This window comes from Xenia sp. Carnegie-2017, unplaced genomic scaffold (assembly GCF_021976095.1).
Source record: "Xenia sp. Carnegie-2017 unplaced genomic scaffold, XeniaSp_v1 HiC_scaffold_13, whole genome shotgun sequence".
NCBI lineage: Eukaryota > Metazoa > Cnidaria > Anthozoa > Malacalcyonacea > Xeniidae > Xenia > Xenia sp. Carnegie-2017.
This window is the reverse complement of record NW_025813436.1, coordinates 7,527,274-7,542,262: the sequence shown is the minus strand read 5'-3', so window position 1 is coordinate 7,542,262 and position 14,989 is coordinate 7,527,274. Positions and strand designations below refer to the sequence as shown.

At 34.6% G+C, this 14,989-nt stretch overlaps 3 protein-coding genes and 1 long non-coding RNA gene across 8 annotated transcripts in view; 3 read left to right on the top strand and 1 right to left on the bottom strand.

The window, feature by feature from the left end:
• The window catches only part of LOC124451722, a 4,826-nt gene extending 2,142 nt beyond the window's left edge, over positions 1-2,684 (top strand). For 2 of the 3 annotated variants that reach the window (XM_047002348.1, XM_047002349.1), the window contains 3 exons: positions 236-901; positions 1,101-1,408; positions 1,529-2,684. In XM_047002348.1, the coding sequence (XP_046858304.1) occupies positions 236-901; positions 1,101-1,408; positions 1,529-2,380 (1,826 nt within the window). In that variant the 3' untranslated portion in view covers positions 2,381-2,684. The remainder of the gene's footprint in view (positions 1-235; positions 902-1,100; positions 1,409-1,528) is intronic. The other variant, XM_047002350.1, reaches the window with a different exon arrangement.
• Positions 1-9,306, top strand: part of LOC124451766 (MFS-type transporter SLC18B1-like) — a 24,811-nt gene extending 15,505 nt beyond the window's left edge. Inside the window, exons 4-18 of the mRNA XM_047002359.1 lie at positions 3,279-4,397; positions 5,059-5,154; positions 5,257-5,330; positions 5,406-5,553; positions 5,644-5,712; positions 5,792-5,885; positions 7,062-7,142; positions 7,274-7,347; positions 7,434-7,624; positions 7,751-7,846; positions 8,061-8,135; positions 8,392-8,458; positions 8,729-8,755; positions 8,849-8,901; positions 9,009-9,306. Of these exons, the coding sequence (XP_046858315.1) occupies positions 4,227-4,397; positions 5,059-5,154; positions 5,257-5,330; positions 5,406-5,553; positions 5,644-5,712; positions 5,792-5,885; positions 7,062-7,142; positions 7,274-7,347; positions 7,434-7,624; positions 7,751-7,846; positions 8,061-8,135; positions 8,392-8,458; positions 8,729-8,755; positions 8,849-8,901; positions 9,009-9,063 (1,371 nt within the window). The 5' untranslated portion in view covers positions 3,279-4,226 and the 3' untranslated portion in view covers positions 9,064-9,306. The remainder of the gene's footprint in view (positions 1-3,278; positions 4,398-5,058; positions 5,155-5,256; positions 5,331-5,405; positions 5,554-5,643; positions 5,713-5,791; positions 5,886-7,061; positions 7,143-7,273; positions 7,348-7,433; positions 7,625-7,750; positions 7,847-8,060; positions 8,136-8,391; positions 8,459-8,728; positions 8,756-8,848; positions 8,902-9,008) is intronic.
• Positions 8,333-9,724, bottom strand: LOC124451901. The gene is made up of 3 exons (XR_006950733.1): positions 9,477-9,724; positions 8,976-9,079; positions 8,333-8,894 (listed from the first exon to the last, which is right to left on the bottom strand). It is a non-coding gene; the product is annotated as an uncharacterized LOC124451901 (long non-coding RNA).
• LOC124451693 (SUMO-specific isopeptidase USPL1-like) lies at positions 9,676-14,989 on the top strand. Of its 3 annotated transcripts, none has more exons than XM_047002326.1 (7): positions 9,676-10,056; positions 10,975-11,017; positions 11,260-11,391; positions 11,552-11,964; positions 12,257-12,382; positions 12,786-12,946; positions 13,368-14,989. In XM_047002326.1, exons 2-7 carry the CDS (start codon positions 11,015-11,017, stop codon positions 14,795-14,797), a joined length of 2,265 nt encoding a protein of 754 aa, XP_046858282.1. In that variant the 5' UTR covers positions 9,676-10,056; positions 10,975-11,014; the 3' UTR covers positions 14,798-14,989. The 3 variants fall into 3 exon arrangements, with proteins under 3 accessions (XP_046858282.1, XP_046858273.1, XP_046858265.1); XM_047002317.1 differs by having other exon boundaries at positions 10,951-11,017; XM_047002309.1 differs by lacking the exon at positions 10,975-11,017.

Here is a 14,989-nt window from a genome sequence, read left to right as displayed (position 1 = left end):
CGTATGCTTTTCTATTATGAGGATGAGAAAGATATATGCAACCCCTGTTGCCATCACAAGTAAGCTGGTTTATGTAACGCTATAATCAGCAGGAGAGACGTATATGCTACATTGTAATCATCCATTTATAAGTTTGTACTATCCCCAGTCCTTATTCACAAGAGAAACGTGCGTTATCTTGAGACGTGTGTGTTATATTATGTATGTACACTTTGCGCATCTTTTTTTCTTTTAGGACCCGGTGGTGTCAATCAACTTGGTGGTGTTTTCGTCAACGGTCGTCCTTTGCCCGACTATATGCGTCAGAGAATTGTAGAGCTAGCTCACGTTGGGGTACGACCTTCAGAAATTTCACGGCAGCTCCTCGTCTCACATGGTTGCGTCAGCAAGATACTTGGCCGGTATTACGAGACGGGCTCAGTACGCCCCGGTGCTATTGGAGGCAGCAAACCTAAAGTTGCCACTCCAAAAGTGGTTGAGAAAATTCTTGAATACAAAGACAAGAATCCATGCATTTTTGCCTGGGAGATTCGAAACAATCTTCTGAACGATGGAATTTGTGAAAAAACAAACGTGCCAAGCGTCAGCTCTATTAATAGAATATTACGTAACAACGTGGCTGAAAAGGAAGCAAAAGCTGTTCACAACAAAGCCAGGGTCGAAGCACAAGTTCAAGCTCAGATACAGCAGATTCATATGCACGCGGGTCCCGCTACTTTTCCACAACAGCAATTTAGTCTTACTTTTCCACAAAATGTGTTTTCCAACGGTCTGACGGCATTTACCAATGCCACCACCCTGGATCCGAATCAATTGCAGCAGTTCCAGTCCTTTCAGCCAACGCGTGATGCGTCTATCGAGAATACTGCGGTACAAGACGTGACGACATCAGGAGGAAAAGGTAAAGCCCTTTATTATGCAACACGAAGCTTGATTTGATGACAAATAAATGAAATTGATTGTTTGGCAAAGAAATATGCGACAGATAATTACTGATTAAACCTGTTCTGCATGGATTAAAGTTATTAGAACTAAGTGACCATTCGAATGATCCACGATTATTTGGTCACATGACAATAGTATTCATTCGCTTTTTGTAGCAGATGAACATGCGAACAATCCAAGTGAAATAAGATTGTCGTCGCACAAAGGTAACGAACATTCTCCTGAAACTGGTACGAGCAGCCCAGGAAGCAGTAGCGAAAGTACCAGTAGCAACGACAATATCCGCGAGAAGAAGCGACGACTTTCTACGACAAGTGACGATGACGAACAAGAGGTAAACGGTGATTTGAATGGTAATGATCTTGTGAAAGACGTGCCACGCTTGCCCAAAGAAAACGAGGAGAATAAACACAAGGCGAAAAAAATAAAGTTGGACGAGCAATCATCTAAAAATAGAAATGAGGTACAATTAAAGAGCCTAAACCATTTGTAGGATTTTTAAGGCTATAAAAAGTACGTTAAAGTCTGGAAATCAACAGAGAGGATTTCGGTATTTGAAAAAAATTTTTTTAATGTTCAACAGGCCACCCAGAAGATATCACCAACATGGATCAAGTATTTCCCAGCTGGCATTGCTGTAAATGGAGGAAACCTGAATGGCTTGAGCCCATTGAGTGATTTTCAAACCTTGGGAAGCGGTCTAAATGGCCTTCATAATGGTTTTACAGGGATCAATACCATTAATGGACTTGGAACATTAAACGGCCTGGCCACCATTAATACTACCGGTGGCAACTTTGCCATTAATACTGCAGGCACTTCCTCAAACGGAATTGGTCCAATAAACGGACAAAATCACTCTCGGTTGAATCAAATAAACGGTTTTGCGGGTTTCAATACAATCAATGGTCTTACAAATATCAATGGAATTCAAGGGATAAATACTATAAATGGCATAGGATTGAATGGGATAAACGCGACATTTGGAAATAGTCTTGGAAATGTGCCTTCATTCAATGGATTAAATAGCTTTCAAACCGATACCTGTAACAATGGGGGATTTAACGGGACAGCCGAAGGTATTCAGTGGTCTCACAATCCCATTGTGTGTTTTTCTGACGCAGTGTTGACAAATGGCAACGTACAACAGCCAAGTAATGGTGGTGTTGCCCGAGCAACGACGATTATTCCCGAAGTACAACTACCGTTTGCGTTGGCATCTCGCGTGGACCCACAAACTGGCTCCAATACTGCTTGCACATCAATGTATGCGCCCGTAAGCTCAAATGGCGGAAAAACAACGACATTTGCGGTTTCAAATCAAATCACTAACGCACTTCCTACCGTCCAGTTATCGAGACAAATTGCAAGCGATTTTAACACACCAATAATGAAATTTGTTAATGGTCCAACATTTCTTCCAGTAAGGCCATAGCACTGTTCACAATCTCTAGAGCATTTTTTCATCAATCTGTCATTTCTCACGGTCGAACATTTCTTCGTGTGAAATTATAGCTCTGTTCACGAATCTCCAAAGCAGGCTTATTGCAATCTTTAACTAATCAATGTTCTCACATTTCTTTTTTTTTTGAACTCTTCACAATCTTCTGAGCATTCTTGCTCCTGTCTTCAATTCGTCAACTTTTTTCAAGTATTGCATAAAAGCCTCGGCGCTCTTTACAATCACCGTAGGTTTGTTTGCTTCGATCTTTAATGTGGTATAAATTTGCAAAAAACGTGTCGTGTGCAATGATTTTTATTTTAAATTGGCTTCCAAGAAGTTTCCAATCTCTTTTCCAGTATTACAGTAGAGCCACTCTATTGGATTTTTTCTTGCCATGATCTTATTGCGCATGTGTGATTACCATAGTGGCAGCTAGCAGGGTTGATCAGATCTGGGGTTGATAGGCTTTTGTTTGCGACTTTGCGCGTGACAAAGATGCTAAAAGTCAATTGACTCTTCTAAAAAGCCAATCCAACAAAATTTAGCCAAGTAGCATGTTTTAAGGGGAAAAGCTAAAAAAGAGGCAAATCTTACCAACATTATAAACATGTTCTATTCAAGTAACCTCCTGCCTCTTTTCACTAATTGCATTATACGTCAACCAAATAGTTTTTTCTCTAACAACAAATCACAATGACTTAAAAAATGTCGTGTTTTTCATTTTTGACGCGTCCACAGCGCAATATTGCGTCGTCACGATTGGTTGGACTTGGTCCAGCAACAAGCACTACACTCAAAGAAAAGAAGCCAAAATAGCGAGCAATTGTTGGTGGCCAAACGAAAAAAAATAGAAGCCTACTTATTTATCAGTTTTATTTCCCTAAAAAAGCCAAGTTGCCACTAACCAACCATGTGCCAGCCTGTTAATTGCTTTTTTTGACCAATAAGAATGATGGAAATGGCTAACAGCAGCAATAATCTAATAAATATACAGCAGCCAATTGTGGACCCTCACTGCGCCATTGCTCTGGCCTCTGTGCATACTGTATAACATTTTATCATATTATTCATTATATAATATATTAATTTCAATGCATTCAGTTTAATAGGAAACGTTATGTCAAACCACACCGAAACGTTGCTGCTGCTGAATAAACATTCAAAAAGAAAATTATCTTTAGACAGAAAAGCGTAAAAAGAAATTAGCATTGGTGACATTTGCTATTATATATTTAGCGATTGCAGCTTCATCTTCAGTGATAGCACCCTTTCATCCTACCGAGGTACGACCTGCTTGAAAGTTCAAATTTAAAATGCAATTTCTTGGATAATTTAATCGTGGACAAATCGAGAGCTGTTGTCGAATTTGACCGGATCGGATTTAAACTCGCTCTCAAACATTCTTGGCATATCTAGGCCCCCGGGCACTTATATGATGAACGTTGCATATTTGTCGACTTTTAACACATATCCCTGTCTCAAATATTATAATCGTTATGGTTTTATTCTACTGTCATAAAACAGGAAACACGTGTGACCAACGTCACCAAATCAAGGTACATCTAATTATTAAAATTTTCCGGGGGAGCATTCTTCTAATCTTGTCGGTTACGATCATTGTTTACGCTTTGACGTTTGGCCTTACAATTCGCCTTTTTGGCGTTCTTACCCCCGTCCATAGGCTCGTAAGACACGAAATAATTTATTGTCTTTATATAAATGAACCAAATACAAACTTTTCTGTAATATTCATAATTACTAAATATCGACAAAGTCGCCCTAAAAATCATTAACGTTCGAAACAATTTCTTTGACCGATCATCGACAGGCACAAATTATGTTTATCGACAACACCGAAACGTCTCCGTTGTTGAATGAACATCCAGAAAGGCAATTATCTTCAAACAGCGAAAAGCGTAGAAAGAAGTTCATATTAGTGACATTTGCTATTATTTACGTAACGGTGTCAGCTTCATACTCTGTGATTGCACCATTTTATCCGACGGAGGTAAGCGTTAAGACCCGTATTTACAATAGCCCAATTAACGAGACAACCCACTGATCGTGCCAATATTAATTTACTGAAACGAAATGAGTAACTAATAAAACAATCAATTATAAAAAATGAAAAATTTAAGCTTGGATTACAGTAAGCTGAGGAGCAGTTATGGACTACCCGTCCATTTTTAAAGGCACCCTTACAAATTCGAGGATACCGGTTTCATAGTAAAACATACGTAGTTTAACTTAATTATAATTTAGTTCTCAATTATTATTTTGTTTAGTATCATTTAGTGGTCAATATAAAGAACGAAATATAAAGAACTAGGCATGTATGAGTGGGTAGTGAGTGGAAGGGTATTCTATAATCTGAAACCTTACTTCCATTGGCCATAGGTTAAAGGTGTTCCAGGAGATTTAAGTTGCTCTCTTGTTTCTTGTAACCCCTTTTCACTGATTTATGAAACCTACAGAATGTGTTGGGCCGATACATAAGTTATGAGAGTGTGCCACTATGATTTCTTCCATTTATAATTGTTACAATGGGAAGGGCCAGAAGGCTAACCACCCCTCTTAACCTTGCCCATATTTTTTCTTCCTACATACAACAAGGTATCACATACAAACCTTTTTTCTGACATATCTTATTTGCCTGTTTTCTCATTTAGGCAAAAACTAAAGGTGCCGACAGCTTTTTTATTGGTCTGATCTTTGGAATGTTTGCTTTAACAAATGTCATTATCTCACCAATTGTTGGCGCATATGTTAGTATCATATATATTACAAGGGGATGATTTTGTGCTGTTTGCTATTGATGCCTTTCTTTATTTAATAAAACATTGAATTGAATCCATATTTATTTTAAGCTTCCCACCATTGGTGTTCGATTCTTTTTATTTAATGGTCTTTTGGTAATTGGGGTTTCTGAATTCCTATTTGGGTAAGAGAATATATTGAAAATAACAATTCATAAAAAATAGTGAGTCTGTTGCTTTACTGTTTACTCTTTATCAAGATTCCTAAACAAGATGCCTTATGGAACTATTTTCATAGTTTTTTCCTTTGTCATTCGAATCTTTGATGGTGTCGGGGGTGCCATGGCAATGACTGCATTAATGGCTTTTTTGGCAATGTGTTTTCCTGACAATGTTGGGAGTGTAATGGTAAGAACTGATGCTTTTGAAGTCAGTTTTTACTGGTATGTATACTTGTGCATTGACCATCAAAGTAACAAAGTATTTGATCAATTTTAGGGTAGTTTGGAGTTATTTTCAGGCATTGGTCTAACTATTGGACCTTTACTTGGTGGTTTTTTGTATGAGGTATACGATAATTTATGATTGTACTATACAGAAATAAAGGTGGTTTTGTTGTTTGAATGTTGGCTTTTTTCATCTGTAGTTTGGAGGGTTTGGATTACCTTTCTTTGTTCTTGCTGGATTACTTCTTGTCTCTTTACCTATTGTAGTTTGTACGTTGCCTCATGTTAGTGAAGGTCAGTATTCATGACATGATTTCAGTGTGCGAATTAACGCTGTGCAATGTGCAATTTGCACATCATTTTAGCTAAAATGAAAACAATTGCACATCACTTTTTAAAAAGATATGCAAAAAACATCTTTATTGATTACCACCACGTAAATTGGAAAATGTTTTCAAGCTTAATCTTTACTGATCTTTACTTTATAAATGAATGTGCTGCACGACATTAAAATCCATGTTGACACAATGTCATCAAATTTTAAAGACGTTGTCATTTTAAAACTGGGAAGTCAGTCAACAGTCAACATACATGGTGCTTATATGTATATGACAATAGGAATGTAATACATTATTAATGTCAATTTTTGTATTTGAGTTGTTTTGTAAACCTTTACGTTTTGTTTTTGGGAATTGGCATCATAGCTATTTTTAGTATTTTCAGTAAAATCAGGAAACATGTTGATTTTGATTCTTAAAATAAGACAAAAAAAAACTTAAAATAAGCCAAATTTTAAAAATAAACCAAAGGGAATTTTGATTTTAAATGAAATAAGCCTAACGTGAGAAAAAGACAAGTTCGCTCAAATTATTAAGCCAAACTTGCAACCTTGATCAGCCATACTTTTTGCTTTTACATATTGCTTGTAATATGATATAAATATGATGTTTTTTATCATAAGCAAACATCAAGGATGTTACGATTAATAATCAAAAAGCAAAAGTATGTTCGGTTATACTCTTGTCTTTCTTGCCATTTTCGTCGAAAGGTTTAGCTACCAGCAAAGTTAATACAGTAAAAAATGGATGGAAACATCAAATGCTGACTCTTTTGAGTACTAGGATGATGGCCAACAGGTGAATTTATTGCGCTGTAAAGTTTGCACAAAAAGGAGGAGAGAATAACATGCGCAAAAAATTTTTCTCATACATTTGTAATTGGATCAGCGGTTGTAACAAAAAATACTGTTGTAAATCATATGAATTTGTGCACGTTTAAAAATATAAATTTAGCAATTAGTGCTATGTAATAATTAACGTAATATTGATTTGATTATGCCTCTAAAGAAACACTTTTATCAAAAAAATTGCACATCGTTTTTTCTCAACTAATTCGCACACTGCATGATTTTCAATGAACAATTTGGAACTAAAATCATTTTTAAAAGACTATTCAATTTTTTTATTTTAGAGTCATCTTCAAAAGATGAAGACATTGAGACTAAACCATCTCTTTGGAAATTTTTAAAAATTATAGCTTTTGATGTTATATGTAAGCTTTGACTTTGTTATTTTTTGTTTTCTTTTGAATGATAATTTGTATTTGAGTGAATCAAACAGACTAAAAAGGCTCAAAAAGATGTTATGACTAATTTTAAAATATATTGATTACTTTAAATATAGTATTATCGATAGTATTTGGTGGAATGGCTATTGGTGTGGTTGAACCTACCCTTGCACCGCATATGAAGGCTAAGGTAAGTGTATTGAATATACATTGTGACAACAATTTATTGATATGAAACAAGTTTCCTGTCACAAACCAATCCTTATTTTCACATAGTTCAAAATTCACAGTAGTACAAAGACTGGTCTGTTGTTTTTTACATTATGTGGATGTTATGCACTTTTCGCTCCCCTGTTTGGATGGATTGCTGACAAGACAAATGCTAGAGTAGTGATGACTCTGGGTAGTTTGGTTGCTGGAATCAGTTTCTTGTTGTTGGGACCTGTTCCTTTTTCTTTTATGCCAAAGTAAGTGATCTGATCTGTGTGAAGTAACCTCTAGTTAGTTATAAACAAGCAACCTTAGCCAAAGAACTAAAAAATCACTGTCAATCATGATTCATGTCAATAAGTTTTTCATTTGCTAATTTACAGTAAGGTTTGGTTGGTCTGTGTCTCCTTGGGTTTGTTGGGATTATCTATTGGTCCAATGCTGGTGCCTGCCATGGCTGAGATGGAAAATATTGTCAAGTAAGTTATTTGTTGTCATTTTTTGTTTTTGTTTTGGTTTTTGTGCATAGTTCACTTTGGATACAAATGGCTCATATTTTGGTTATATGGCAGAGAATATAAAGCTGTTGTCGAATTCTATTTAAGAAATTGCTCATAAGAACCCATTGTTTGCTCATGAAGTATGATTTTTCACAACCATAGAATTATGATGTGTGCAATGCATTTTTGACAGAGCTGAAGGTTTTCCAATCGATTTAGCTACACATGGCGTTGTATCTGGTGTATTTGGTGCAGCATTTAACATTGGGTAAGCAGTTACTTTTTGTGTGAATTGAATTGTAAAGTTTAAAGTTTGAACTGTATGTTTAAACAAAAGAAATCAGTTAAAAACTGGGCGGTCAATAATCACCATCCAACATTTGTTGTGCTGTTACTTTATGTAAGTTGAAGTACAGTTCAAACAACTGAAGTGAGTTTATAACTAGTTGGTCAACAACCATCATGTAACTGTGATGAATAGTGTAATCTGCATGTTGAATATTTACAATTTCTTCTTTATACAGTTCATTTATTGGTCCTACATTCAGTGGAGTCTTCAATCAGTATTTTTCATTTCATTGGCTTTGCACGGTATGGAATGCCTGAGTTTTGTTAGTAAATAAAGTATGTGGTCTACATGAGAGAACATTAGAAGTTAACCACTGTGGGATGCGGAGAACCTTAATAAAAAACTGGGATTTTTGACAATCTTAGCTTTGATTGATTCACCCAACAAAAACTTGTGCTAAACTTGATCATGTTGCAATGTTTAAGCCATTGCATGTTTAAAATTGCAATCCTGACATGTTTCTTCCACGTTTATAGCTTGTTCTAATGTTAACTTTTTTTTATGTCCTGTAGGGTTTTGGCTGTCTGCTATTCTTACAGGTTATTTGATGTATTTTTAATATAACTGGGTAACTTTAGATAGCAATGTTTCCATTCTTTTTACTTTAATGTATGTTGAATCCATTTTTATAGAGCATTCTTCTGTTGATGTTGACATTATCAGGACGTTCTACTTTACCTAAAACGTAAGTATTTTTACATTAATTTTGGTTGTTGGAATTTTTTCATATTTTTAATCAACAAAATTTCTAATGCCAACTTTTAAAACTGTTCTTCTATTACAATGTTTAAGAATCCAAGAAGACAATGTAGGAAATCCTAAAGTTGTTGTGGCCATCCAAACTTAAACCATTGAGAGTAGGTCTGAAATGTTAAAAAACATTAGTCTCATAATGATGATAGTTAGGTGAAAGTAATGTTTACTTGATTATGTCTTATGTTTTAAGCCAGTTATTTAAAGACTTCACCTCAGAGTGAAATGGAGTACTCATGTTATGCTACTGAAAACTTAGAGGATTTATCCTCTCTACTTCTATAATGTATTAAAATAATGTAAGCCATTTCCATATTTTGCAATGGTTGAGTTTCTATTTGCTTGTTTGTTGTGTTTACATTGTATCATGAATCATGATTGTGAAGTTGCTTTGACTGGTAGGCAGATTTTGTTGAGTGCTTTTAGTTAACACTGGCAAAAATGGTTAACTAACTCTTGGGTTTTATCTTCCTTGGGTCAAGTCATCTGTAGTTAAAATTTCCTTACCTCAGTTTGTTCATGTCAGAGCGTCAGGCTCGTGTGTGACTTTCACTGATCAGGGCCAGTTTGATCAATCTCAGACACGCGATTTATGCACAACATATTTATATTCTGTAAATCTCTGTCAAACTATTCGTAAATGTATTTCAATTTCAATGGTTATTTGACTTATTTCCATGGTTATTTTCAATTTTATTATCCGTTTTGAAAAAAAAAAGATTTACATAAAGACATAAAGATTATTCTTCGCAACATCGCCTCGACTCTGACCCAGATCTCCTCAAAATCAACTGTCAAAGTCGCATTACGATATAAAGATGTATTATACGGTCAGTGGCAGAGACCAAGAACGTTCGGTGCACGTTTTTTACTTGCAAACAATTTGGCGGTTTATCACAACGTTTATGTCTTTAAAAGTGCAGTTCCTTGCTGATTTTATGTTTGTCGTGACGTTTCAGCTGCTTGTTATGGCTGTGTCATGAAGAATAAATACTGTGAAATTTGCAAAGGAAGAGGAATCGAGAGCAGATTGAAACTTTGTCGTGTAAACTTTGAAGAAGGTATTTTGCTGTGTGACAACGCCATGGTGAGTGATTTTCAAAATATTTGTTTTTGCCAACTATTTTGCTGTTAAACGAGCTTAAAGTGTAGAGCACAGAGCTATAGTCAACGCTACAATGGATAAAAATCACAACACTAGCAGTCTAAATGAGTGATTCTTTTGGAAGTATGGGTAATATAATAATATGGTGCAATTGGGTAATATGTAGTAGATAAAGGGTCAGTATGGTTGACATAATGGTCTTCTTTTTAAAATATCCATGTTTTTTATTTAGCGTAATTTAGCTCACTTAATGCCTTTCATTGAATCAATGTTATCCAATTGTCAACCTCAACTTTATCTATAAGTCTTTCACTATGTACATTTGCTATACTTTGCTTTAAAGAAATTTCTTCCAATATGTGGATAAGGTAATGAAGACAATTTTTCAGGATATTGATTAGTTAACGAAGACACTTTCTTTGATATTAATAAGTTAATAGAGACACTTTCTTGGTTATTGATAATTTAATGAAGACACTTTCTTGGTTATTGATAAGTTAATGAAGACACTTTCTTTGATATTAATAAGTTAATAGAGACACTTTCTTGGTTATTGATAATTTAATGAAGACACTTTCTTTGATATTGATAAGTTAATAGAGACACTTTCTTGGTTATTGATAATTTAATGAAGACACTTTCTTGGATATTGATAAATTAATAAAGACACTTTCTTCGATATTAATAAGTTAATGAAGACACTTTCTTGGTTATTGATAAATTAATGAAGACACTTTCTTGGAAAGGCAATCCAGTCTGACATTTTGTTTTGCCATTTTAATGGTTTAATGAAGACAGACACCTTGGTGTGAAGAAGACTGGAAGGAATTGATTGTTAGAAACATTTCTCATTCAAAGTATCCTCTTTATATTCAGGGTAAATTGGTGCATTCTGTTTAGGAAATGGTACGATAGGAGTGTATCTTTTTTGGTGTCACTAATGGTAATATTTTCTTGTGTATCAGTGTAGAATTTTGATATGTTTTTGATTGTATTTCTGGCTTTATATATATTTGTGTAAATACTAAATATTGTAGGTAATTTTTATGGATTTTTATTTAGCATAATTTCTTTTAATGTTTGTGTACTCTTGAATAGATCAAACTATGCTGATGAAATAAATGCAACATAAATGAAGAGTTGTCATGCCATATTTTTATATTATATTCTGTATATTTTCTTTAGTGTGTGTATCCCTTTGGCTTTGAACCTGTTGAAATGTTGGCTGTAAAGGATGTTCAACGTGAATGGGGAAGTACTAACAAGGGGAGTATGAAGTTATCCTCCAATAAAGAAAGTGAAAAAGAAGTTATCAAAGTAAGTATCAAGGTAGCAGAGATATAAAATTGCTACTGCAGTTTTTGGAATTAAAATGCTGTTCATGAGTTGGGATGAGCCAATCTCTATAAATAGCTATTTAGTAAATCTTTTTGTTACATTTTTTGTTTTTTTGGCTTAGATATTTTTTTGGTTTTAGACATCAAAGACTACTAACACGAGTTTCCCTGTTTCAAAATTCTACTGGTCAAATTTTATTAACCTGTGTTGGTTGGATTCTGTGATGACCATCCTTGTAAACAATCGATGTCTTCAACTTTGTCTTGAGAAATTCAAGCCGAAAGGCTCAATACTTCAAGAGCTATGTGCAAAGTTTGCAAAAGCTCAAGTACTGGGTCCCAATGAAGAAGGAAAAACAATGCTGTACAATACTCGCAACAAAATTTTTCAAACATTGCAAAAAAAGATGAATTGTCAACTTGGTGAGAAGGACAGTGTCTTGCAGTGTATGAATATCTTATTAAAGGATAATCCAGTTGTTTCTGAAAGATTTTGTCTAGAATATGAATGGACATTTAAGTGTTCTTTGTGTGGATATACTCAAGTAGACAGGTAGGGTATATTACTTTGTTAAGTATGTACTCCGCAATATGAAGTAATTGAAGATAATGTCAGCAGTCAATTTTCTGTTAAGGTAGGAGTAAGCTTTAGCATATGCTGGATAGGAGGGGTTATTTCAACAAATATCTAGAAGCTAGAGGGGAGGAGTTTTCAGAATTTTGAGATGAAGATGTAGCTTGTGAGTTTAATAAAATTATATAAATGAATGTCTATGGATAACAATATAAAGTATTTTATCATTGTCTAATGCATTATAATAGCTAACAATGTTTATGTTTTGTAGATTGAATAAACTGGTTGTTAGTTTCCCGAACACACTTGAAGATTTTAATGTGCCTAGAGGAGTTTTTTTGAGGAATTGTTATAAATGCAACACTCCATGTCAAAGAAGTCAACTGGACATAAAAAGGTATGGTAGTGCCATGTTTATATTATGAGTGAGCATTGGTTTTTTGAAAAGTTAAACTTGTTTAAGAAAGCTGTTTAGTTAAGCAAGCAATTTTATAATCCTTACTACTAACTGTAATAAACATCATTTTCTTATGTTTATGAATTGGATGTATGTTTTATCATTCAAGATCATTTTTAATGTTTTGAATGTAAACTGGCATCCATCACATTATCCTCAGGATCAGTGTAAATTTTGATGGAAATGTCTCTTAACAAACAGAATTTGTTGGGTTTTTTTTTTCATGGGAAATAGCTGGTTGAAGCTCGGCACTGACCTTATGTACATGGATATCTAATTTTATGTTGCTTATGATGTGATGTGTGATGTAAATGTTATTTATGAATGAGTTCAAATTCTTTAGGTTGCCTCCTTGTGTGATGGTTCATTTTGTCGAAGGTGTAAAGAAGACAGATTTCTTTTCGTCAGGTTTTGTCTATCAAGGAAAGTGTTACAACTTATGTCAGTTTATACAGTACAAGAAGAACCCAGATCATTTTGTCGCTTGGATTCGCCATGAGAATGGTAAGTAAAGGTTTTCATGCTAGTGAAATAGGTTAGCTAAGTAACTGTTGTGATGTTTATAGATTTGTTTTTGTTTGAAATTATAACGCGATATTTTGTAAAAAGCAGTTGATCTTTTTTCAATCACTAACCTTATTTGTTACTTGCATGTGTCTTTCTGTCGTCTACAATTATAAAGTATTTATAAAGAGAAACAATTATCATTTGTTAGACTTTAAGCTATTAATAACATTTACAAAACATTTATTGGTTTGTATTGTGCGAATAAAAAAGTTTTTAGTGGCATGAAGTTGTGAACACTGAACAATGGAAAAATTTGCTAGTTATGGTAACTTATGTGGTAGAAAAGGATATACGGAGTTATTAGTCGTGTCTTTGTTTAATTACCTCTCGTCTCAAAATTATTTTTCTCCAACTGCAGGGACACATTGGATGGAAGTGGATGATACTCAAAATATAATTTGTAATTGGAAAGAAGGTGATCCAAGAGTACCTTTACATGAAGTACATCTTGCTGTCTGGGAGCGAAATTCACTGTATCGTAAGAAACATTCATCTGGTGGACAGTCCGCTGTCGGAAGTTCCCAGTCAACTGAAGATATACATGATTTACCCAATGACTATACTACTAATACTTCAACTGAAAATTATGTTGGACCAAAACACGTTGACCTATCTGCTTGTAATAACTGGGAGTTAGAAGACGTTAAGCAAATGCAGGGGAAAAGTAATGCCAGCTCTCCAGGAATAATTTCTTCGCCAAGAGATAGCAATTCAAATTTTGCTGCATCTAAGTCTCATTCGAAGTTTTTTGAAAGATCAAAATCTTCTGACAAATGCATTAAAGAGGATGGCAAAGAGTCCTTGAAAAATTCTAGCAAAAGAAAGACTCTATTTGAAGCTTATGTTCCAAAAAAGAAGCGGAATTTATCAGTTGAAGGTGATGGGAAAGCAGCCTTACACGACTTTTCAAGTTTTTCATGGAAAGGTAATGATGCTGCCGTTGGGCATGAAAAACGAGTTGAAAAAATTGACAGTCAAATTGACAGTGGCTATTCTAGTCCGGGTTCAAACAATTCTACAACAAGTAATGCTTCTCAAGGTTGTACTAAGAATGAAACATTTATGAAGGAAATAATTCACACATTGGATAATGTTGGTATGACTATGGACAACCAGACCATAAACCACGCCGACAAGAATCTCAAAAATTACTCTTTTGAAGAGGGTGAAGCAGAAAAGAAAGTGGAATCCTTAACTTCAAATTTTGCAGATATTGAGTCATTCTACAATTTCGAAAGGGAATTTATGGACGACATTGGCACAATGGACTTTCTTGATTTTGAACCAAAGATTGAAGAGAAAACGAGAGTTGAACAGAAAAATGAAGCTGAGAATGAGGGGAGTTTGGTAAACTCCATCCCCTTTGGTTCAAGTGAAGTCAATGAAAATGATATAGTAGAAGGGGTAGCTGTCAAATGTAATGTAGAAAGAAGAAACGAAGTTGCCGACGATGTTTGTGTTTCCAAGACTTTTCGTGAAAATATTTCTGAATCTCGTTCAAATGTCATGGATTTTTGTCAGCTAAAGCAAACAATGACGACGCTTATTCATGGATCTGATAATACAGCAGCACGTGTATTTGGAGAGAATAACAGTATTGGAAAAGAAGAAATGAGTGAAACTCTTGATACTGAATTGATTGAGTTCAATGAACTCGATTTGGAAATTCAAGAAATCATGAATCGAGAAGCAGAGAAAAGCTATAAGCGTTCAAACCTTTTGTTAGGTCCTTGTGACAACATAATAAACGGATTATTTCCAAGCACGTCACTAGATGTGCGTTTATAGTTTTGCTAAGTACAGTCGTGTTTGTGTGTACCTTTTAATTGCATGCCTGATACTGTTAAAAAATTCCTTACTAATCACAATTACGCGTTAATCGGTATTTTTCTTATAATTCTTATGAGATATCAAAAAGAGAAGTTATTGCAAATTAACAAATAAATTGCAAAATAAACATTAAAACAGATATACAAAAAA

What these genes read in the sequence shown, in the direction of transcription:
- LOC124451693 (XM_047002309.1), top strand. Translation starts at nt 9,949, where the DNA reads ATGAAGAATAAATACTGTGAAATTTGCAAAGGAAGAGGAATCGAGAGC. An exon ending in GGATATACTCAAGTAGACAG is followed by an intron (nt 11,965 to 12,256) that starts GTAGGGTATATT and finishes TATGTTTTGTAG; the next exon opens with ATTGAATAAACTGGTTGTTA. An exon ending in AGTCAACTGGACATAAAAAG is followed by an intron (nt 12,383 to 12,785) that starts GTATGGTAGTGC and finishes CAAATTCTTTAG; the next exon opens with GTTGCCTCCTTGTGTGATGG.